This window comes from Ochotona princeps, chromosome 13 (assembly GCF_030435755.1).
Source record: "Ochotona princeps isolate mOchPri1 chromosome 13, mOchPri1.hap1, whole genome shotgun sequence".
Classification (NCBI taxonomy): domain Eukaryota; kingdom Metazoa; phylum Chordata; class Mammalia; order Lagomorpha; family Ochotonidae; genus Ochotona; species Ochotona princeps.
The window spans coordinates 4,235,853-4,259,667 of record NC_080844.1 but is presented as its reverse complement, the minus strand read 5'-3'; the positions used below and the strand labels follow the sequence as shown (position 1 = coordinate 4,259,667).

Genomic DNA, 23,815 nt, shown 5'->3' with positions numbered 1-23,815 from the left:
AGTTGCAAGGCATTCTGAGTTCATGACATTCATTATTCAGAATGACACACAACTCGAAACTTAAGAATCAGGGCAGCTATTGTGGCATGGCAGGTTAAACTGCTGCTTGGGAGCCAGGAGGTCTTCCTGAATCTCCCACATGGGTACAAGGTCCCAAGGTTTTGGGCCATCTTCCACTGCTTTCCCAGGACATAAGCAGGGGACAGAAAGTGGCACCCTCTGTAGGTAGAGGATTAGCCTGACCGCCACCTCACCAGTTCCAACACTTAACATTTTTAAACTTGAATGGCTCTGCGTAAGTCTGCAAGGATGTGGATTTGTGGTTTCTCCTGCGGTAGCAGGAAACCCTAAAATCGCTGTGGCTGGGGTTAGGCTGTCCATCCCGGCTCCCTGTGGCAGCCACCACTGCCAAAGCTCCCCTACCTGGCTCCAGCTGGGGTGATCTTGGGCAGCCAGGCCCTGTGATTTAAAACACCCCAACAACAACTGTGAGAACATCTGTTCACCCAAGACAGGACACAAAACCACAGCTGCAAAGACTTATTTCGGGTGTCAATGGTGTTTGTCTCCTTGATCTGGGGACAGAGCTCATCTGGCAGATGTCAGCAGTCATCTACCGACCTCGTGGCAGGACATGATGGGCTTCACCTGCAAACCATCTCTGCCTATCCTGGTTGTGGCATGTTGGGATCTCAGCTAAGATGGTCCTTCATGGGAGTCCAAGCCCCCTAAGTGGTAGAAGGCTTTGCCAAGTTCTAGCCCTGGCTGCAATCACCCCGAAGGAACAGACACAGAAGTCCCACTAAAGGAGGGATGCCCAAGCAAGGGACAAGACCCTGTGCAGTTTCCTGCCGAGGCTGTGAGAGGCCTGCCACATTGCCATGTGCCCATCTCGTCCTCTCCTGCTACATCTTACTCATGGCCACAGCACTGATGAGTTCCTTTCATTCGTTTATTTGAAAGGCAGAGTTGAGATATCTTCCATCTGCCGTTTTAGTCCCTACAATGGCCTGGGCTGGGCCAGGTTGTAACTAGGAGCCAGGAGCTTCTTCTGGGACTCCTACATGGGTGTTGGAGCCCAAGCAATTGGGCCATCTTCCACTGCTTTCCCAGGTACATTAACAGGGAGTTGGATTGGAAATGGAGCAGCTAGGACTCAAACCGGTGCCCCTATGGGATGCCAGCATCACAGGTAGTGGCCTTAACCCAATGTGCCACAACGCTATCCCCAGCTGAGGTTCTCCTAGGCCTTCCTAGAACCACCTACCAGTTGCAAAAGCAGCAGAACAATGTACGTGTCAACAGGCACCAAAACCAGAAAGCCACTGCTCTGCCTGCCTGGGGCAGCGGTTGGGGAACCGGGGATGCTTTAGCCTGGAGTCTATTCTGAACTTCTGGCAAGTATTCATTCTGCTCTTGAGACACAGTCAGCCAGATCCTCACCCAAATATTAGCTGGCTTCATGGTGGGCAGAGAAATGTGCTGTTTCTGGACAAAACGAAGTACAAAAAATAGACACACATATATGCCTAATGAAAAGTCTGTCCTTGGGTAAAAAATAAATGGCTTTTTGGCACCAGCAGGCGTCAGCCTTGGCTGCTAGTAAACATTCCAAAGTAGAGGCTGCAGCAAGGCAACTGGTCCCCGAGATGCAAAATGCAGAGCGCGGATCTGTTAGAAACTGCAGCAGGGTTACCCAAGCACAGCGAAGGTTTGCCTGAAGACTCTGTGGAAGCCACACAGAGGTATGCACAAGGGGACAGGGGAAGCTTTGTTGGCTGGGGGCAGCCATGGGGTGATGCATACACAAGCCTGTGTCTGCTCTGTGTCCAGAGCACTGCAATCCCGCAGATGAATGGTGGCCACAAGCAGTGTTGGCCACATGATGCAGCTACTCTTACCCAGGCGCTGTGGGAAGGGGTCCTGGCATACCCAGAGGCAGCAACCGAGTTAGGCTCCCTGGGACTTGGGTCCATGCTTTCCCTCTCACTGCTCATGGAGCTTCATTCATCACAAACACATCTTCCATTCCTTCTGGTCCAACTGCATCTCCTTCCTCAACACAATCAAAAACCAGATGAGGGCCAATCATTTGGCCCAGGGGACACTGCTTGTGTTCCATGATGGGGTACTGGGTTTGCTTCGATACCTCCTGCCCCAGTTCCTGACTCCAGCTCCCTGTTAATGCACAGCCTGGTAGGCAGCAGTGATGGCTCTTGCAACAGAATTTGTGCCAGTTACTGGGACTATGTTCCCAGCTCCCAATTTTGGCTAAGCCTACTCCTGGCCATCATGTCTGTGTAGGGATTGAACTAGTGTATAGAAATTCTCTCTACACATCTCTGTCTTTCCAAATAATTTCATGGAAAACTTCTCAACAGTCGACAGTACGCAACTTGCTGGAGAACTGCAAACACCTGGGCTTGGTATTGACCGCTGTTTTACTGTACAGAGAGTGGCTGAAGGAATTCCCGTGACAGCGCAGCTGGCAGATGGACAGTCCTTCTCATGGGACCTCTCCCTGTGCAGTGCTTGGGGACAAGCCCTTGACCACGACAGATTCCCCCAGTGGCTACTTAAGTCAGAGCCCCCCGGTGACATTTTAATTCTTGAATGGAAACTTTAGCATGAGAAATCCGAAGTTTGCGATGAAGAAGTGAAAGAGAAAAGAAAGTTCACACACTTGATACGGCATCATTTTATTTACACAACTGAAATTACTCTTAGTCACCTTGATTACAAAAACAAATTAACACGGTATGATTTAGTAACTTCATAACTGGTTTGTTACAAATCTCCATAATGGATAGATTACTACGTAGCACTCAATAATACTCGATACTTAGCAACTTCTGCATATAGGTAAATGAAAATCCCATCTCCTGGGGACCACTCCAATGGGTATCTTTCTAACTCAGGATCAGATGGCTGGCGTGTTAGTCACAGGTTCATTCCAATCGCCGAGTCAGCTGCGAAGACCCAGACTTCTCACCTGGCTGGGGGTGAACCTGCTGCAGCCATTGTGGGGACTACCTAGGCATGTTAAACACACCAAGAGCGTGTCTCTACGTGTGCTTTCGTTTAGTAAAACCACCGTGAAGCACATCTACATACTCACTTGCCCCTGACTACGGGAATTTTCAAAAGAACCAGAATCACAGTGTATCTGAAAAGATGGCTCAAACTAAAGCCAGGTTCTACACGTCCAAGAAGCACTTGTCCGGTCGTGCGCGCGCACACGCACTCTAAGGCTGCCTCACCTCGCTTCCTCGCCACACAGTCCTGCTTTTGTGAAGTGCTTGTGAAGCCACTATCGCTGAGGCTGCCACAGTGCTGGGAGTCTGAGGACCAGGTGATATTCTGGCAGCCTCCTGCAGTGACAGGGCCCCACCGAGCCACCAGGGCTGCTGGTGCTTTCCGTCAAGTTACCCAGCAACGCATGGGACCGCAAACTAGCAGCGGAGACAAGTCTGAGTTTCCGGAGGCGACACGGGCAGAATGGGAGGACAGCAGGAGCACTGTGCTCTATTGGCATCCATCGGCAAGCACAGGGAGGGCTGGCCCGCAAGCCTGTGGTCACATGAGCTCTATAAGAGCCAAGACGCCATCCCCCCCCCCCCGCCACGTTAGGACATCCCCAGAGTGGGAGCAGGCTGGGCTCCCATCAGATGAACTGTCCCTTCGCCAGGAAGTGGATACGACCCCTGTGCATGGGTCTTCAAACGCAGAACACAAGCTGGCTGCTGCCGTGTTGGTGGAGGGGCAGGCTGGTGGCAGCCCTGCAGTTGAGAGACACCTGTAAATCTGGGACTGCAGACCACCTCTGCCACACACCTTAACCCCACTGCCAGCCCCCGGCCCTCTCTGCATCCTGTCTCCTGCCTCACCTCACCTCACCTGGGGACAGTGGTCACTGGGGACTGAATGTGTGAGGATGATACGGCGGGCCCAGCAGGGACGGGAACCCTCTTCTCGCACGCCTCTTCTACACCGGTGAGGTGGCCACGACTCTTCTTCCATTGTGCTAAATCTAAGAACCATTGGAATCAGGATAAAAACCAAACACCTTCCTAAGGAAAGGTTACATGTTGTTTCGTAAAAAAGGAAGAGCTGTTCTCAGGACCTCAAATGCTACACCCTTCCCCCAACCCCTTCCAGAGGGTCCCCTGGTGTCCCTCCAGCTGTGGCAAGGGGCACATCATCAGCTAGTGCCACCAGGCTCTCGGCCTGAACAAGGACGGCTCATTCCTTCCGGCCTCGTTGTACACCCCTGCTGTGTGCGTATGTGCTTCCTGTCTAATCCCCGTTGCTTTGTTTGGCAACAACCAGAGAAACCCCAAGAATTCAGGTACAATGTCTCAGACAAGGGGGCGAGCGGCAGACCCATGAGGGGGACACATTGCACGTGGCATTCACAGAGGGACACAAACCAACAGGGTGCTTGGGACTACTTAGCCACCATGTCTGCTGCAAGGGCAAAGTCCTCGGCGACTGGGGCACACACCACCTTGACAACCAGCAACGCCAACTCCCGGGAGCAAGCCTGCCACCTTGGGGTGTGGACTTGGCTTGGCCAGTGTGGTGTGCACAGGAGCAGCGGGGTGGTGGTGGGGGCCGGTGGACTTGCCGCTGTGAGCACGGTTCTTCCCCTGGCGAGTCCGTTACCTTTCCCAGAGCTACCGTTAACTATCAAAGGCGTCCGTTAGTTTGGCTGCTGCGGGTGAAACCATCCAGTTAGCATATACACTATCATTTGCATATCTTGGGAACCCAGGGTTAGTGCCAGCGGTTCTCGTGAGTGGTACAGGACTCTCTCCGGGCCAGTTCGGGTCTGACATGCCTAAAAATGAAAACACATCATTCGCTCTGCACCGAAGCCTCCACACTCCATGTGCAGACAGTAAGGCCTTGGCAAAACTCCCTCAGATGCTCAAACCGAACTCGCGGTCTCTGGGACAATGGCTAGTGGGTCTGTGCACCGGGGTCCCAAAACGCTGTTGGATTCAGGGCACATGAGTTTGACTTTCTGGAGCTTCCGGCTCTTAAATCGGAGGCATATTTGATCTGTTTAATTTGTATAGAAATTTCTAAAAATAACTCAGGGTAGGGGGGAACGTCTTCTAGAACGTTCTGTGACACAAAGAAGCCTACTGGCTGGTTGTCCGAGCCTGCAACAGAGAGGACCATCCCCACCAGGGGGGCGCACACGGGCCAGCCCCCCCGCTTCCCAGCATCATTCGCGCCAAAGGGGGTGAGCACTCAGAGTGGGGGTGGGGTGGGGAAGGGGATGCGGAAGGAACGGTCCGGAGAAATGGCTCGCAGCTCCAACATTTCAAAACGGTCCGTGATGGCATTAGGAGACGGGGAAAATGTGAACGGATTTCATCGGAGACCAAAGGAGGAGTTTTGGCAAGAACCGGATTTACTGTCCATTGCAACACCACGGCACCACAGACCACGTTTGCTCCAGCTTCTAGCACTGGCTTCATGAGTGACAGTCATCATGACGTAGGGAGGGGAAGGCAAAGGATGTGAAAACAGCAGTTCGGGGGGCTGTCCTCTCACTGTCCTCTGCCTCATCCCCACCCACCCAGACTCTGACAGGTGCCCACTTGCTGCAGAGCAGCCCAGTGGAGGGAGTGGGACCTCGCTTCCCCCTTCTAGCCTGCACACGACTCTCTTGATGTTTTCCTCAACCTCCCCAGAGCCTGATTGCTCTTGTTTTAATCATCCCAAGCTGCTGAACGGTGCATAAAGGAGGCCTGTTTTCACATCCTCTTAGAAAGAAAGAAAAAAAACAAAAACAACAGAGTTGCAAAAAAATGCCTGCATGTAAACCGGATGCAAAGTCAGACATTTACAAATAGAGAGATGTTGTTGCGGTCAGAAACACTTGGTAGAGGGAAGCATTACAGACAGCAAAGGGGACAGGGCAGAGGGCCACAGCGCTGCTAGAATCTAGTAAATGCATGGGAAATTCTACCATAGAGTTTGTTTTCAATCCATGTGGAGGGGAGGGCGCGAGGGAGGGGAGCATTGTTACAGTCCACCAGGGGCGTCTCCTCTTCCGAGAGGCCGTCATCATAGAGCAGTGAGTCAGATGGTGTGGATGCGGCTAGGTCCAGGTAGTCCTGCGGGAGAGAGGAAGAGAGAGCACACATGTGGGCCAGTCACCCTGGCCGTGGTACCACTGCAGGACACACCCCATCGGGCAGAGCCCAGGCCCTGGCTGTGTCCCCACTTCACATGCCTGTGTCCCGGCTGCTTTGTGGTACAGATCCCCGCATGCTGGGAGGCTGGCTGAGTCCCCAGGCTCCTGCCTTGCCTGGTCCTGCTCTGACTGGGACCTCATTCTTGCCCCTGGGCATAACTGAGTTGGCCTCTGTTTCTACAGAGCTGAGAGGCAGTGCTCTCCAGGATCTGGGCAGTAGCAGGTGCTGCATAGCACCAGGGTGCCCCAGGCCAGCCAGGCATGTCAGGCCCTTGTCAGGGGAGGTGCCTGCGGCCCTGAAGGAAGCTCCCTGCAACAGTCAGCAGAGGCTGAGCAGCTGCCTCACCTGCCAGCCACTTCTCAGCTTAACCCTCCTCTCCTCCCGCCACTACAAAAACATACCACTCAGGGAGGTGCCCAGGGTGCGGCTACCAGGTCCCACCAGCCTGTGCCTGCTTGGAGAAATGTGCACAGGAAGCCCCCTTGTGCGCTGCCTCCTGGCTGTTAGGCCACGTCGCCTGAGTCCAGCCAGCTCTCACAGGCTCCGGCCTTAGAAGTGATGTTTGATTAAACTCCAAGTGCACTGTATCGCGCAGACACATCTCATGTGGATCTGCTACTCCCCGGCCCTAGAGCGCACTGACCCCCCTCTCCCGCCAGGACAGTCTTGTCTACTTGCATTCAAGGCACCGCAAGAGCTGACATGGACTCTGGGGCTGGTGCTGTGGCACAATGGAGTGAGCTGGAATCCCATATGGGCCCAGAGTTCGACTCTCAGCTACTCTACTTCAGATCCAGCTCCCTGCTAATGCGCCTGAGAAAGTGGCAGAGTGCTTGGGCCTCTGCCATCCTGCCTGTCCAAGGCAGACCCATATGGCGTTCCAGATTCCTGGTTTCTAATCCTGGCTCAGCGCTGGCTGCCGTGGCCATCTAGGGAATGGAGCAGTGGATACAACATCTCTTCCTGTCCGTCTCCTCATGCTCCACCTGTGGGAATGAGCCGGGCACTCACTCTGCTCTTGACCATCATCTTCTCCAGGTCTTTGCTGATGTCGCCAAACACCGGCCTCTTGTCGGGCTCCTGCTTCCAGCACTGCAGCATCAGGCGGTACCTGGTACAGGAGAGCACAGGTTGGTCACTGCCCCATGGCACCAGCATGATGGCAGCCACACCCAGCACCCAAGGCCAACAGTACATCTCTGCCATCTCAGGATCTCAGGGACACAGGGAACCTGCAGCACCCTTGAGGCTCACCTTGCTTCTCAGATTCTTACTCCCCACATCCAGACATGGGATGCCACACTCACTGTGATGGCTGGGTACTGGTCAGTACAGCTGCCCAGGGAGGCAGTGCCTCCTCGCCGTGCAAGCTCCACCTCACCCTGAGCCAGGCACATACCACAGAATGAATGTTCCAGTGTCCCTGCCCCTGGATGATAGGATCTACTTCCTCTATTCTGCATCCCCAGAACCCTCTGAGCCAGATGCCAGGGTGTGAAGTGGGAAGGCTTTGGACCCAGGCTGTTCCTGTCCAGCTCTACCCAGCCGCTGCCCAGCATGTGGCCCTGGCCACTCTCAGTCACCTGCCCCTTCCCAAGCACCTCCACCCCAGGAGGCCCTGAGCTCACAGTGCACTAGTGTCTGCGCCCAGATATTCCTCCAGGGGCACGCCAGTGTCCATGGCCACACCCAAGGGTGGCTCTCTGACCTCTGCCCTGCCACTCCCAGCCACTCAGCTCACCTAAGCTACCCTGGAATGACAGGTAGAATGGGTGCCCATGTCCCCTCCCCACCAAAGCCCTGGATGCCAATGCTGGAGACTCAGGCCTGGTAAGGTAAACCCCACTCACATCTCTTCGCTGCAGTTGTCTGGCCTCTCCATGCGGTGGCCAGTCCTCAGGAGGTTGAAGAGTCGCTCAGGTGGAATCCCAGGGTAGGGGTTGCCCCCCAGGGTCACGATTTCCCACAGCAGGACACCAAAGGACCATCTGCAGCGAGCAGGCAGGTGGTGAGCAGCTCACCTGGGGAGCCCAGCCATTCACCCACTCCTGCAGCTGCTGCTGCCTCATCCACTCCTTGGTCTGGCCGTACAGATGGCTGCAGGTGGCAGCAGTGGGTCTGCCAGGCTGCCCCCAACCTCTGGGATGCTGGAACACAGGCCAACCTGCTTTCAGGTCAACAGCCACACCCACAAAAGGGACAGGTGGCAGCAGAAGGGATGAGGACCTCACTAATAGGTCTGGGGGTCCCTGCACCATCCCCTCCCCTCCCTTTCTGTGTGCTTCACCATGTTCTATACATTAATCTGTGGAGTGCTAACAAAATGCTATCACAGAGCAGATGATATCACACGAACCTGCTTATGGTGGTAAACCACACCTAATAAGTTCGCAGGCCAGCCCTGTGATGGGCAGTGTGACCCAGCCAACTTGTAGTCTCCTTAGTGGTCTTAGCAGTCTCCAACTGTCCCACATTAGTCAACTTATGTCATCAGAAAACTCTTCTTAAAATTACTGAAGAACTGGGGCCAGCGTCGTGGTGCCATGGCTAAACTACCAATTGGTGTGCCAACATCCCGAATTAGAGCAAAGGTTTGAGCCCCAGCTATTGTGCTTCCTGTTAACACACCTGGGAAGGCAGTGGAAGATGGTCCTCGTGCTTGGGTCTCTGCCACCCATGTGGGAGGCCTGGATGGAGTTCTGGGCTCCTAGTTTTGATCTGCACAAGCCCCAACAGCCACTATGGCCATCTGGGGAGTGAATCAATAGGTTGGAAGATCTCTCCCTCTCTTTAGCAAATAAATTATTTAAAAATTGCTTCAGGAGGTTGCACTGCATCATAGTGAATGATGCCTCCACTGGCAACATTGGTATCCCACATGGGCACCAGTTCGAGTTCTACCTGCTCCACGTCTGGCCCAGCTCCCTGCTAATGAACCTAGGAAAGCAGCAGAAGCTGGCCCAAGTACCCTACACACATGGGAGACCCAGGAGAAGCTCCTGATTCCTGGCTTTGGCCTGGCTCAGCCCTGGCAGTTATGGCCATACTTCAGAGTCAAGCAGTAGATGTAAAATCTCTGACTCTGCAACCCTAACTTTCAAATAAGTAAACCAATGCTTTATAAAAGTTGCCTAGGAACTGCCTTTTCACAGTTGACCCTTATCATTGGAGACATACCTGTCTGGGGAGTGTAGAACATTCTAGAACATGGGTGGTCTGTCTGTAAAGGTCACTGTGGCTTGGATTAAACCCAGCTGAACACATTTTGGCTCCCACTTTGGAGAAGAATGGGCATGGACACACTCAAGGCCAGGTCTGGGCAGACTCAGAGTCCTCCGCAAGCCCTTCTTGGAAGCAGGGACAAAGTCAGCCAGAGAGATAGCTGGGTCTGAATAGAGGGCCACCAGGAGACCCACAGAAGGGAAACTGGCCAGGCCATCCAGAAACCCAGATGGGAAGGAACTGGCTACCCGCCCCTTCTCTCAAACACTGTGCTGCCCAGGCCAGGCCTTGCTCAGCGGACGAAAGAAGGCTCCTCAGCTCAGGGCTCCCCAGATGCTGGCATTTTAGAAGGGGGCCCAGGGCCGGCGGCGCACAGACATCACATTCCCCACCAGCCCAGGAAGGTAGCACCTGCACTCACACATCACTTTGCGTGGTGTAGATATGGTCAAAAAGGGACTCGATTGCCATCCATTTGACTGGAATCCGGCCCTGAACGGGGGTACAGAGACAGGCAAATAGGTCATGATGAGGTGTTGGCAGCCAGCATCTGTTCCCTAGTGAGCTGAGGCCAGTGCTCCAGGCTAAACCTCAGGCCAGACTGAGGCCCCAGCCAGTGCCCACATCCCTGCCAGAAACCGAACCCAAGGAAGGTGGGGACCAAGGTGGCCTGGAGCAGGCCTGCGTGGATGCCTGTTAGGGAGACCCATAGCCAGAGACCCCTGATGCTGTCCACAGGAAGTGAAAGCATCCCTCGTTCACAAGGCGTGTGGCTGGGTGGAGCTCCCTTTATGGGATCCCAGGGAGTGCCCCATCCCCACAGGAGGGCTGGACCTGCTTCCCAAGTCCCCCCAAAATGCAACTTCCCAATGCAACTTGAGAAGCAGCTTTTTCCTCTGACTGATCCATTAAAAAAAAAAAAAAAAAAAACACATCTTGGGGACTTCAACCCAACACCCACTGAAGCTTTCTTCCCTTCAAGGGTTCCCTAGGTCCTTCCACTGGGGCAGTGTCCAGCAGGCAGGGGGACTTAGTGTAGGGGCCTGGTACCTGCCCACTTCACCTGTCAACAGGCCACCCTGGATGACCCCTTCTATGGTTCTCCCATCATGACTCGCATCTCCTTTCTCTCTACCCCATAGGGCAAAGATCAATTGTAGCATGGACCAATTGTGCTTTTCTTGTTTTGGGGAGTAGGAAGAGGTTAAAGTCGGCTCTTAGGGGTCCCAGACCTGCCTGGAAGCCCCTCCATGTAAAAGTAGGCCACTGCTTCATTCCTACAATGAATAAGCTACAAGCTGCCAGGAGCCATGGAGACCCAGAGGGCCTGGAGAGTAGGCATGACTTCTCCAGCAGCAGGTGGCCTTCGAAGGGGACAGTAGTCAGGCCCTGAGGGCCCTGTGGGGACCGAAAAGCCACAGAGATAACAGGTTCTCGGGACTCAGGACAGAGGGCTTGGACATGTTGTTACCCCTCCCCGACTCCATCCCATCCCACGGCAGGTACAGGTGGCATAGCCCATGACCGGTACCTTGCTCCTCTTCACATAGGAATCTTCCTCATAAACATCCCGGGACAGCCCAAAGTCCGAGATCTTCATCTTCCGCCCCTCAGCCACCAGGATGTTTCTGGCGGCCAGGTCCCGATGCACCAGCTACAAGGGAGAAGATGGCAGGGAGCCTCAGGCTGGAGTGCTAGGCAGGGAACTGGACTGGGAGCAACCTGGCCACTGAGGCACCCACCTTCATCTCGGCCAGGTACTGCATGCCTCGTGAGATCTGCCAGGCGAAGGAGATTAGGTCGCCCATGGTCAGGGCCCGCTCGTCCGGGTGGTCCAGGGAGCCCGAGTTGCGGCCGCCTCCGCCACCCACGTAGCCAGGCCCCACCTTGCGGCTGTCCCGGAGGAAGCCGCGCAGGGAGCCATATTTGGCGTACTCCACGATGAGCAGTAATGGCCCTGGGGATACAGACAGGGACCTGGGGGTGTGAGGGTGGGCCAGCTGGGGGCTTCCAGGGAGTGGGGGATATCAGGAGGCTGTGGATAGTTCTGGGAGAGCAGCCAGAGGGGAACCTGAAGATCTGCAAGACCCATCTCTTGTCACTTGTCCCAGGCCTTGGGCTGCCCATGTAGATATCAGCTCACTAAACACCATAGTGTAAAGTGGCTGCCTGCTGCTAGGTATGTCCAGGGCTTTCCTGCAACCTTAGTCCAGCGTGGCTGGCTGCAGGGATTCAGTGGCTCAAGCTTGAACCTGGCCTGGCTTTAGCAGACCTGAGCCCTCCCCTTCTCCCAGTGGCTGCAAGGGCTGCACACCCAACCACAGTGCCTACTACTGTTCTCTCAATGCGTTCCCCCAACATGCTCCAGGCTGGGGCTGCAACTGGAAGCCCAGGCTTCCCAGGAGGAGAAAGAATGGGGGAGAGGGCAAGAGAGGACAATGGCAGTGGCTGCCAGGTAATCCCACCCCTTGTCCCACCTCCAAGGGGCTGTTTTACCATCCTGGCTGCAGGCACCATGCAGCTTGATGACGTGGGGGTGGTTGACTTGCTTCAGGAGGTTGAACTCCGACTGGAGGTCCCGTAGCTCGCTGTTGGAGGCATTCTCTGAAATACAGAACAAACCGCGCATTGCCAAGGGCTGTTAGAGTCACCCAGAGGCCTATGCATACTTGTCTGCTCCAGGAGAGCAGGTGTCTTTGTGTCCCAAGGACGCCTTCCAGGCCTTCCTGTCTGGGCAGCTGCTGGAAAGGTAAGGGGACAGCCTGATGTCCCTGCACACCTGCCAGGGGGACATCACCCACGGCTGGGTCTCCAATGTGCCAAGAGCCCAGCCCGAGATCAACCAGTTAGCTCCATCCCAGATGTCAGCTTGGGACTTTAAAATGAACCGCCTAGTCTTAGAAGAGCCTGCCTGCACCCATGAAGACGATGGTCTCTGTGGAAGGGGATGCCCAGCATACCCGTCCTGGGGTGGTCACAGCTGTGCTTTCAAGTTCCTGTTGTGTGCCTACACCTGCAGGTCTCCTGAGACTCAAAAGGATATGTCTTGGACAATCGCCCCATGCCCCTGCCTTCCATGCCAGCTGCCACCTCTGTCCTAGGAACTTGTTTGGAAGCAAAGGGCAGCTCAGGCTGTGCCCAGCGTTGGGCTCCGCTGTTACAGCGTGTGGGGGAAGCACCCTGTGCTGCAATGTGTAATCCAGCTTCCATGAATGACCGAGTAACCTGTGCATGGAGTACACAGGTCACCCATGTTCATGGCTGCACAACCCAGCTGCCACCAGGCCCTCAGGACAGAGAGCCAAGGATGGGTCGCCAGTGTAGCCAGAGCCGCCGCTCAGACGCCTGCTCACCTGCAGGCAGGTTGGCACAAGCCCACTCAGAGCCAGCTTCTAGCGGGATTGGCCGTATTCACAGGGATCACCTGGGTGTGGGGAGGGCCTGCAGGGGTCAGGATAGGGGTGGGCATCAGGTCCCAAGGGACACTGGCTGGGAGGAATGAATGGGGTAGCGGCCAGCAGCCTCCTACCAAGAGGCTTTTTGAAAGTAGCTTGGCAGGGTATTAGCCTTCAGTGCCTCAGGACACTGGCCCAACACGGGCAGGTCCCACTGGGGGGTAAGGGCCTCCCCAACCCTGGCGGCCCCCACAGGTGCACTGGGTTACCTTTTAGCATCTTCACAGCCACCGTGGTGTAGCCAGCTCTGCCCTTCAGCCGGAAAGCTGTCGCCTTGACCACCTTCCCAAACTCGCCTTCTCCCAGTGTCTTCCCAAGAACTAGGTTCTTCCGTGGGAATTCCCACTTGGGATCCACCTACATGGGAGTTGGAGGAGCAGAGTGGAAAAGTGTGAAGGAAGGAGGCCCGTCCCACCATGCAGAGGGCTGGCACTGCTGCGTCGCTGACAATGGTGCCAGGCTGGGCAGGGCCTGAGGACAGCAGTTGTGGCCACTTGGCTACTCAGGATCCATGTGACCTTGTCTCAAATGAGGATTCAAGGTCTGCCTGGTACCTGAGTGTGTTCATGCAATAGCACAGCTTTTTCCCTCGGTATCAGGCACTGCCAGGGCTGTGGACACCCAGGTCCCTGCAAAGGAAGGGGCCCAGGACACTCCGTGCCTGCCCCAGCCCCCAGCTCCTGGCCAGGCTCTGGCTGTCCCAGCTGCCCATCCCACCTGCCCTGATTGCAGCCCCCTGCTCGGCCTCTGGCCGGTATCCCACCTTGGGCCCTCCTGCCAAAGTGCCATCCACAACTCGGGCTCCACTCCTAGCCTTCTTGGATGCCTTTCAGGCCCCAGCCCCATGTGCTTGAACTCTGACTCAGCTGCTCCAGACTGGGTCAGCAAGCTGGGTCCATCCCAGCAGGTGGCGTTGGAACCCCTCTCCTAGACACATGGACTCAAGCTAACCCTGTGCATGTGCGGGCGACACAGACTTGAGCCTGAAACTCGGAAGTCCACCCCTCACCATGTGCTCAGACTCAGCAGGGCCAAGTGCAGCCTGAGGGCGTCACCCTGGACTCCGGAGTTGACTCAGCCGAGGGTTGCACTTCTCTACCCACAGAAGCCCCACCTCACCATAACCCTGCTGGGCTTGCACAAGGCATAGCTCAGGGAGAAGACTGTGACATTGACCACACCAAGGAAGGCCTCCTTGGCCCACGCGTGTGCTGATAGCTGGGTGTCATCCAAATCAGGCCCCAGCTGAGGCCCTAGACACAGCCACCCTTTCCCAGGCCTAGCTGTCCCAGGCTTCCTGCCCATGTCTCTTGGTCCTCCTCGTGCCACACAACACCCTTGTGGCTCTCTGAGCTTCCAACTCCCGGGACACCTGCCAGGGATCCAGGGAGGCCTAGCCAGCACACGCTGACCTGCAGGCTTGGGGCTGCCCAGGGCAAGAGCACTGGGGATCACAGAGCTCCAAACCTCCTTCTGTGCCATGTGGGCCCCCAGCCTCCACTGCTGCCAACACCCTGGCTGAGCCCCAGCTCTGCCTACATGGAGGCAGTGTCTCTCCCCAGCCAACAGAAGCTAGAACACAGCATCCCAGCTCAGCTCGGGGGTCCCCGATGATACAGACTCCCTAAGCCCTTGCAGCCTCTGTCTGGCCACTCTCCTTAGCACTGGGATGTTCTTCCTCTAATGGGTTCCACCCTGCAGGGCCCCTCACCGGCATCTTGAAGGTGTTCACGGACACTTGGTTCTCCATAGAGTCGAGCGAGGGCCGGCGGGCCCCGGATGAGGAGTAACTGACAGGGAAGGCCTGGGCGGGCCTGCAGAAGGTCATCTCGGCCGAGGCGATGGGCGGCTTGTGTGCATGCTTGTGGTAGCGGTGGATGCAGAAGGTGGACAGCAGGACGGAGACGAGGAAGGAGAAGAGGACAGCGGCGGCGATCACCGTGCGGCACAGCTCCTCACACAGTGGGTCTGCAGCAGGGGTGGGGCAGACACAGTGGGCTTCAGCAGCCTGGTGGGGCCGGCCGAGGGGGAGGCCTGTGCTCCCCGCCCTGGCCACCAGCACTGCAGCGACAGAGCCCAACATGGCACCGCCTGCATGCCTCTGTCTCAGGGTCTGCTATTTGGGTTCCTTTGGACCTGGATGGGCAGGGACACAGCGACTTGAGATGGGATGGAATGGGGCTGAGGCCCTACCAGGCCCTGGGGGTGGGGCTTGGGGGAGCTCACCCTGGCTGTCCTCGGGCTCACAAAAGCACTTCTTCTCCTTGGGGAAGCAGTTGCAGATGCCATAGCCGGCTCGGATGCCCAGGGGCTGCCCGCGCTCATGACCCCCGACGATGCTGCCCCCTGAGGACACACATGCACATAGCCCCCTCAGCCTCCAGCGTGACCTCAGAGAGCCCCCTTCCCCTACCTCACATTGGCTAGCTCAGAGGCCCACAGGGTCCCATACTGACCCCCACCCACTCCCCTTGCCTCGCCAGTCATGGAACCCAGACTGCCCACGTCCTCCTACTAACATCTGGGTGCTTCTCAGCCAGAAGGGGAGGCCCCTGAGTGGGCAAGCCGTTTGGGTGGGGGCTGCCCCTGGCCGGCCCATCACTACCACCACCCGGGGACGGGCAGACAGGTTGCTGGGATCTGTTTTGGGGGTGGGTCTGCTGGATCCGGGTGCCCTGGCTCAAACAGGGGTTGGGGCCGTAGTCTCTGCTCCCAGCAGACCCCCACACCCTGTGGGCTGAGGCACCGCTTACGCAGGCAATCCTGGGGGCATATGTGAGGATCCTTGCTCTCCACCGCGTCACAGTGGCCGTCGGGGCAGGTCTTGATGCTGGGGGAGCAGGTGGAGAAGTTCCTGCTGATTCCTGCAACAGGAAACATGGTGGCCGTCAGCCCGTTCAGACCCCCGAACACAGGGGACCACAGGTGGGTGGGGCCCTGGATAAGGCTGACAGTGGGACCTGGGACAAACCATATCCATTCCAGTTTATCCCAGTCAGGTGCCTCTGGGAGGTGAAGGCCCTTGCCCTGTTAGTACCATCCCCAGCCTCTGTCCCCTGCATTGTGAGGGGGCTCTGCGTGTCCCACAGTCCTCACCCTCCACAGGCCGGTGTGGGGTGGGGGTGTGGCCTACCTTTCCCGTCTCCCTGTCGCCACTCACACCTGCCCATCAGGGAGCCCAGGCCACCGCACTCCTCACACTCGGGCCGCCTCTTGCTGACTGCACAAGACAAGGGGCAGCCTACCTCCTCGGCCATGTCTAGGAGTGACAGAATGGCAGTCATGGGGAGGGGAGCCGGACGGAACCGAGTACCCAGCCAGCACCCCAAGACAGACACAGAGGTCAAGGCCAGGGTACCAGGAGCAGCTCCCAGGGGGCAGGAAGGATGAAGGGACATGAGGGTAGCCAGACTTGGCAACAGGGCATGAAACACATCCAGAGAGGAGAGCAGCGAAATGGCCATGTGCTGTGTGCAGTCGCTCACAGGCTGCTCTGTCCATTGGACACTGGACATGCTTATATGGCTCCAAGCTCCCTCACTGAGAAGCACATTGCATGTAAGCACATTTTGTATTTACCTAGTGAGGACCCTCGGAGTGGGGCCCTAACCTACACACAGGTGGAACCTCTGCTGGTCCACACACCGTCTGGAGGTGCATAGCATTTGTATAGCAATTCATGTGCCTATCCCTGTGTTCTCAGCGGATTCATCCTGTGAGGTCAGGTGTGGAATTTTCCACTTGTGGTGCTGCACTGATGCTCAGCCAAGTTCTAGATCATCGAGCCTCCTGGATTTCCAGTTTGGCTGAGGAACGCTCGGTTGGCCCCAGTGGATGGCTCGCCCTTTACCTGGCACTCTAGCTGTTTCCTGGGTCCTGTGCTTGGTCCTGCAGCTGTTCTAAACCAGTTGTATGTGCATGGCAGTGATGAGGGAGCAATGACCTTTATCTGCTACATGGTCACACCAGGCTATGCTTGGCGGGCGTAACTGCCACTCTCATTGGGAGGAAAGGAGCCTTGGGTTGGGAGTGGTGGACACCAGAAAGAGGTGGGACCGACCCCTGCCCCGGCCCTCCACGAAGCACAGCACTCACAAATCCCCTCCACGGTGACGAGCAGCAGGGCCTGCGTCTGCTGGCCGGTCTGCTGGTCAGTGGCCAGCACGAGGTACTGGAGCTCAGCACACTCGGGCTGCCGCAGGAGCTCTGCGTCGTGAACAAACACGGTCCCTGAGGTGTCCTCGGCCGAGGCTACCACTCCCAGGGCGCTGCAGTTGGCGCTGGCGGGCTGCAGCTTGTATTCGACTTGGACGCCACTCAGTTCTCGGCAGTGCTCCACGCACAGCTTGCCAATCTGGGGACACAAGGAATACTCAGCTACTGCAGGGTCCCCAGCTTGGCTCAGCAGCTCCCCTGAGAGCCTGGCACCCACTCACCTGGCCAGGCCCTGACCTGGGTGTTGGAGGCAAGGGCACCACTCGCTGTTTGGGTCGGTCGGAGCTCTGTAGGCCAGCCTACGCTACAGGCTTTGGCTGGGAATCCTGGGAGCCAGGGGCCCTCTTCTTGTGGGGACACTGAGCCTTAGGCCTGGGAGGGGAATTCTTTGTATCTCTCCTGGGGTTGCACCAAGAGCCCAGGCCAGAGGCCCTGCCCTGCCCACCAGCACACAGCCAGTTCTAACTGAGCCCTACTTGGTCCAAGGCAGTTAGGTGGGACAGGCTGGATTTGGTGCAGCAGTTAAGGTACAACTTGGACAGCAGCTGGAGGGCTTGGGGTCAAGTATGGCTAATGCATACCACACTCTGGGAGTCGGCTCAAGAACCTGGGCCCCTGCCATCCACACAGGAGACCTGGCTCCTGACATTTTGGGAGTAAACCAAACACATGTGAGAACTTTGTATTTCAAATTAAGAAAACCCAAACTGGCCAAAGTCCTTAACTCCTGTCTTAAGAGATCAGAGTAAGGCTCACCACACAGCAGCCCATCTCCACAGCAACTGCTCTGTCCAGCCTAACTCCGTACACTAGATCTTTCTAGAATGTCATCCCCTTACCCTGGCCTCTCACTGCCCCCATTAAAGGAGAGGGATGGGCAGCCGGTTTCAAAGAGTTTGTGGGTGGGGTGGGAACTTGGAAGAGCAATCAGACGCTGCTTAGCAATGTCCACATGGCCTATTAGAAGGCCTGGGTTCAAGTTCTGGTTTAGCATCTGGCTCTGCTTCTAACTCCAGCTTCCTGCTACTGAGCACCTGGCGAGCCTGGATGGAGGTCTGGATGTTTTGCACACACACACTTTGTAGAGAACATGCGCATACCACACGTCCCCACACCATACAGAAATGCATTGACACAGCACACAAACACACCATATGCGAACCAAATAGGCTCAGGTTGGCCCAGGAGTTCTGGGACCCTGGCTTCAGACAGGCCCAGCTCTGTGGTTGTGGGCTTTTGGTGAATGGACCTAATGGATCCAAGATCTCTCTCCCTGTCTCAAATCAACTGAATTTAGATAAAGAAAAAGGTTGTCAACTTTGGGTCAATCTGTGTGTCCTGACTTGGAAGGCTGTGCCGCGAGTGTGAGTGTCACGTGACTATGTTTGTGTAGAGCCAATCCCCACGGACAGGGGCTGATTTATCCCAGGCTGTGCTCACATCAAGAGTGGGAGGGCGAGCAGGGCACTGAGAGTCTCTATCTGGCCCTGCCTGCTGGGAGATCTCCCAGACTCCTGGGTCACCGATCTCAGATGGGGGGAGTGTCACCCATTCCCACTCCCATGTGGGACCCGCACTGGCCCCCTAGGTGGGCAGGCAGGCAGGACTCACCTGTGCATAACGGCGGGCCCTTCTGCTCACAGAGAAGGAGTAGGTTTTAGGCAGGTGCAGACTGACAGGCAGTACAGACACATTGAAGTGCAGGAGGAGGACGCCGGCCCCCGGGCCCTGGAAGTCCGAGTCGTTGACCAGTACGGCCAGCTGCAAGGTGCGGCTCTCGGAGATGGGGACACTGCGGTTGAGAACCAGTCCTGTGCAGGGAGTGTGACAGTGAGGACCCAGCTGTGGGGGCTGGCTGGCTCGTCTCCTTCAAGAGGCACAGCCCATCACTTGTGAAGACACCTGTTGGTCACATGCCTGGGGTGGGGCAGTCGGCTCCAAGGAGAGAGCTCAACGGGGAGCACGCAGGGGGATACCTGTGTGTGCATGGTAAGGGGACTGAGTTCCTGGGATACAGTGGCTTGCTTGCAGTGTGTGAGGGATACGGTGTATGCTATAGTAAGGATGTGTGGTGTCTGTGTGATGCGTGTATACCCTGTCTGTTTTATTTCTATATGGTGCAGGCTCCTGTATGGCGTGTGTTCTGTGTGGTTTGTATATGGTGTGTCTGTGTATTGTATGATGCGTTCCTGTATGCTGTGGGGACTGTGCATTTTGGGGCATGTGCTATGTGCAGGTCATCTAAAGGGTGTGTAGATGTGGGATGTGTGAGGTGTGTGTTACCTGCAGGTTATGTGTGTGTGGGCAGGCCATGTGTGTGGTGTGTGTGTGTATGGACAGGCTGTGTGTATATGTGTGTGGTATGTGTGAGCAGACTGTGTGTGTGGTGTGTGTGTGGGCAGGCTATGTGTGTGTGGTGTGTGTATGGGCAGGCTATGTGTGTGTGGTGTGTGTATGGACAGGCTGTGTGTGTATGTGTGTGGTATGTGTGAGCAGACTGTGTGGTGTGTGTGTGTTTCGACAGGCTGTGTGTGGTGTGTGGGCAGGCTGTGTGTGGTATATGTGTGTACAGGTGTGTGTGTGTGGGGAATGCAGGCTGTGTGTGTGATATGTGTGTACAGGCTATGTGTGTGGTGTGTGCGTGGACAGGCTGTGTGTGTGGTCAGGCAGTATCTGTGTGGTGTGGTGTGGACATGCTGTGTGTGTGGGCAGGCTATGTGTGGGGGAATGCAGGCTGTGTGAGCAGGCTGCGTGTGTGGTTTGTGTGTGGACAGTGTGTGTATGTGGGCACGCTGTGTCTATGCGGTGTGGACAGGAGTGTGTGTGTGTGTGTGTGTGTGGTGGGCAGATTGTATGTGTGTTGTGTAGACAGACTATGTATGTGGTATATGTGGACATGCTGTGTGTGTGTGTGTGGTGTATGTGTGGGCAGGCTGTGTGTGTGATGTGTGTGAGCAGGCCGTATGTAGCTACAGTCTGTGTGTAACCACAGGTTGTGTGCGGGCAAGCTGTGTATAACTACAGGCTGTGTGTGTGTCTGTGTGTGTGTGTGTGTGTGTGTGGAATGACTGTGTGGACAAGCTGTGCATGTGGTGTGTGGGCACAAGGCAACAGAAGCTGTGCCAGCACCAAGGCTCTGGGAAAAAGGCGCCAGAGTTCTCCCCAGAACCCTGCCACTCCAGCGAACCCCAAGGCTCTCACGCACCTGCCGTGCACCTGCCGTGAACCGCAGCTGCGGGGGAGGTTAGCAGAGATGGAATGGTGGAGGTCAGCTCTGGCATATTCTGGGCTCACCAAGGGAGCCATGGGGCAGGTGGAGGCCTTGGAAGGTTTTATGGGATGGGCACCTGGGAGACTGAAGTACAGGCAGTGGGGTGTAAGGTGCCCCTCACCCTGCACCCCTGTAAGCAGAGCCCAAGGGCCAGTGGTTTATTTGGAAGTGGCCCCAGGACACAGAGGTGGGAATCGACAGAATGGCTCACCCAGCCAGCCAACACCCACCTCAGCACCGCCAGACTTGGGATTTGGGTGGCACAGAGCTGCAGAGGGTGGGGGCCATGGTCCCTGCACTCGGGCCAGCTCAGTGCTAAACAGCAGGAGCCGGGGCTGCAGAAGGCCCCAGAGATGTGGGCATTCCAGCAGCAATGACCCTGGCAGTGTGTGGGGCCCTGCTGGGGAGGGGGTCTGCCAAACAGTCTGCGAGGAGGTCAGGCTGTGAAAACCCAGCAACGTGGCCAAGGCCAAGTGCAGGACACAGGAAGGGTAGGCAGGGCGTGAGCTGCAGGCAAGGGCCTGCCCGGGAGCCACGGGCCACTTACTGTAGTCGTGCATGGTGGCTCGCACGAAGGTATCGTTGACCGGAATCAGGGTCTCGTTGGGAAAATGCTCCACACGGAATGTCTGCTGGGCCCAGGGGTCCCCGGGCAGCAGCGTGCTGGTGTACCGCCTCACCAGCTCCCTGGATGCCGGCACCACATCGGCGTCAAAGACCCGCAGCAAGGCTACCACGGTGCCCTAGGGGTGGCAGAAGGCGGCAGTCAGACTGCCTGCAGGGACCCCAGACCTAGAGCCAGGGACCTGGCCCAGCCCCACACAGATGCACAGAGCTGCCCTGGGTGCTAGTCCTCACGGGGCCACCTGTCAGCTTGGCCCAGTCCCCGGTGTCGTAGACGCGACTTCCCTCAAAGGCAATGGGTCCGTGGTGCAGGCTAGCACTCTCACTGTTCTCTTGAAGCTGGACCTCCCAGTGTCAAGGTCAGTTCAAGGTCACAAGCAAGAGTGCGGCCACAGTGCCTTCCTCTGGGTGTTCCTTAGCAGAGGGGCACCTAGGCTTTCTCAGGCCACCACTTCCTCTTCTGCACCCAGAAGAGGGGCTCACTTAGCCTTTGCCCCTCCAGGATGGCCTTTCTTTCCCACCCCCACCAAACCCGCATCTGGCAGACAACACAGAGACCCCCTCCTAGCAGGCTGGAGTGGCTGCAGAATGGCTCAAGACCCAGCAGGTGGCGGTCACACTGCACCTGCGCAGTGGGGAGACTGCAAATACCAGGAAAGTCATTCCCGCACAGGGGGGCCCCTGTGAGATAGGCCTGCCTACAGCTCTCCAGTTCCTGGTGGCTTCTAACCCGGAGCCTCAAAGCCTCCTGCTCCCTGGCCGGCCGCTGGCAGACAGCGCACAGCACAGGCGTACACAGACTTGGGCGCATGCCCAGGCTCTCAAATCGGGCACAGGGGAATACACAGACCAGGGAATCAGCTGCAGAGGGACACGCAAGAGGCCAGCAGGGCAGGCAGTATCACCTCCTTGCGCTTGTATTCCACTATGGCATCAGCGGTGTCCAGGCCTCCGGGGGCGGTGGGCGGAGAGTCGTCCTCGTCGTAGACGCTCACGGAGAAGGGCACCATCACCTCCTCCTCACGCTCCATGCTGCGCATCGTACACTTGGCCACCAGCTCGTACTTCTCCCGCTGTTCCCGGTCCAGGGCCCACAGCGTGCTCACCTCCAGACTGTCCGGGGCGCAGCGGAAGGGTCCGTTCTCACCTGCACAGCACGCACACAGGGCTCAGAGGCCACCGGCCGCTGGACGCTCTGCAAAGTCCAGTGCCACAAAGTCCTGCGGTGCTGTGTGCTCGCGGAGGTGCTCAGACCTCATCACCCAAGAAATACACTGTACCGGAGGGTGGCCTGCCTTCAGCTACCTGACCCCAAGGACCCAGTTCTAGGCATTGGCTGGATCGCATGAGGAAATCTTAGGAACATTAAAAAATATATATATAGGAAACCACAGATTTACAGAGAGAAGAGACAGAATAATCTTTTGTCCGCTGGTTTACTCTCTAAGCGGCCGCAACAGTCAGAGCTCAGCTGATCCGAAGCCAGGAGACAGAAGCCTCTTACCGGTCCTCCCACACGGGTGCAGGGTCCCAAGGCTTTTTTTGGAACATCCTTGACTGTCATCCCAGGCCACAGGCAAGGAGCTGGATGGAAAGTGGAGGAGCCGGGGCACAAACTGACACCCATGTGGGATTCCTGAGCTCCGAGGCTGAGGATTATCCAGTTGAGCTGTTGTGCCAGGTTCCCCCTTGGGAACCTTTAAGAATATCGGTATGGGGCCAGGGCTATAGATTCCACCTGCGAATCTGGCATCCCATATGGGTACAGGTTCCAGTCCTGGCTGTTCCACTTCCCATCCAGTCCCCTGCTAATGCAGCTGGGAAAACAGTGGAAGATGACCACAGTGCTTGGGTTCTGGCCACGCATTTGGGAGACCCAGAGGAAGCTCCTGGCTCCTGGCTTTGGCCTGTCCGTTCTCTGCGTGTGGCAGCCCTCTGGGGAATTAAGCAGTGATGGAACATCTGTTTCTCCCTTCTATGGAAATCTCCCTTTCAAATAAATAAAAATCAATCTTTTAAAAAAAAATCTGGAAGCAACCTGTGGAAGTTCACTTTAGGGAAGTGGGAGAACCTAGCCAGGACATGGGAGACACCTGTGGTGTCTGACCGACATGGACGCTGGCCAGTGCTGGCACTGCCTGCCCTGGTGTGCTACCTCTGTCCTGTGGCAGGGTACAGCCGGGTGATGGCGCCCGATGGCAGTGAGCAGCTGTGGTATTTTAAGAGGACAGGACAGGGCCATCGCCCTGGCGTAGGGCTAGGTTTCAAGTGTGGCTAACCACAACGATCTGCTGCTGTAAACACACTTGCTCACTGACCGGCTAAGGTGCGAGTTGATTGGATTATTTAACAATTTGTAATACGCACCACTTGAGTTGATTGGAAAATCTGGCTACCGTGTGTCCGTGGGAGCTAAAGAACCCCTGACTTCAGCCAGGCAGGGCAGTGGTTCCTGGGGTGTAGCAGGAGCCACCGTCGCCAAGCTCGGCTAGTAAGACTTCCTTCCATCCAACACTTGGTGTCTGTTGTGATCTCACAGCAGTTCCTCCCCATCAATCGGGGTGAGCCAGGCCATGCTGGGCTCGCAGCCTCGCTGTGCGCTCTACAGTGGCTCCTAGCCAGTGGTGGAGGCCGAGCCACCACACCCTCTTCAAGGGAGACCTCCAGAAATAACCCCGACAGGAGGAAAGGCTGTCAGGTGTCCCCTGTGTCCTAGCTAGGTTCTCCCATTTCTCTAAAGTGAGCTTAGGTTGCTTCTAGATGAGAGTGAAACCAGTTACTGACAGAGTGGGCCCGGCCCAGGGGACACACACGGG

At 56.6% G+C, this 23,815-nt stretch overlaps 1 protein-coding gene across 1 annotated transcript in view; it reads right to left on the bottom strand.

The window, feature by feature from the left end:
* Positions 1–3,642: 3,642 nt before the first annotated feature.
* Positions 3,643–23,815, bottom strand: part of RET (ret proto-oncogene) — a 45,016-nt gene continuing 24,843 nt past the window's right edge. The window contains exons 4-20 of the mRNA XM_058671560.1: positions 21,905–22,146; positions 20,923–21,118; positions 18,716–18,915; positions 16,985–17,243; positions 16,023–16,148; positions 15,643–15,753; positions 15,116–15,235; positions 14,601–14,857; positions 13,099–13,246; positions 11,931–12,038; positions 11,177–11,391; positions 10,966–11,088; positions 9,856–9,926; positions 8,063–8,200; positions 7,224–7,323; positions 5,984–6,131; positions 3,643–4,840 (exon numbers count right to left, since the gene is read on the bottom strand). Coding sequence (XP_058527543.1) covers positions 4,683–4,840; positions 5,984–6,131; positions 7,224–7,323; positions 8,063–8,200; positions 9,856–9,926; positions 10,966–11,088; positions 11,177–11,391; positions 11,931–12,038; positions 13,099–13,246; positions 14,601–14,857; positions 15,116–15,235; positions 15,643–15,753; positions 16,023–16,148; positions 16,985–17,243; positions 18,716–18,915; positions 20,923–21,118; positions 21,905–22,146 — 2,720 coding nt within the window. The 3' untranslated portion in view covers positions 3,643–4,682. The remainder of the gene's footprint in view (positions 4,841–5,983; positions 6,132–7,223; positions 7,324–8,062; positions 8,201–9,855; positions 9,927–10,965; positions 11,089–11,176; positions 11,392–11,930; positions 12,039–13,098; positions 13,247–14,600; positions 14,858–15,115; positions 15,236–15,642; positions 15,754–16,022; positions 16,149–16,984; positions 17,244–18,715; positions 18,916–20,922; positions 21,119–21,904; positions 22,147–23,815) is intronic.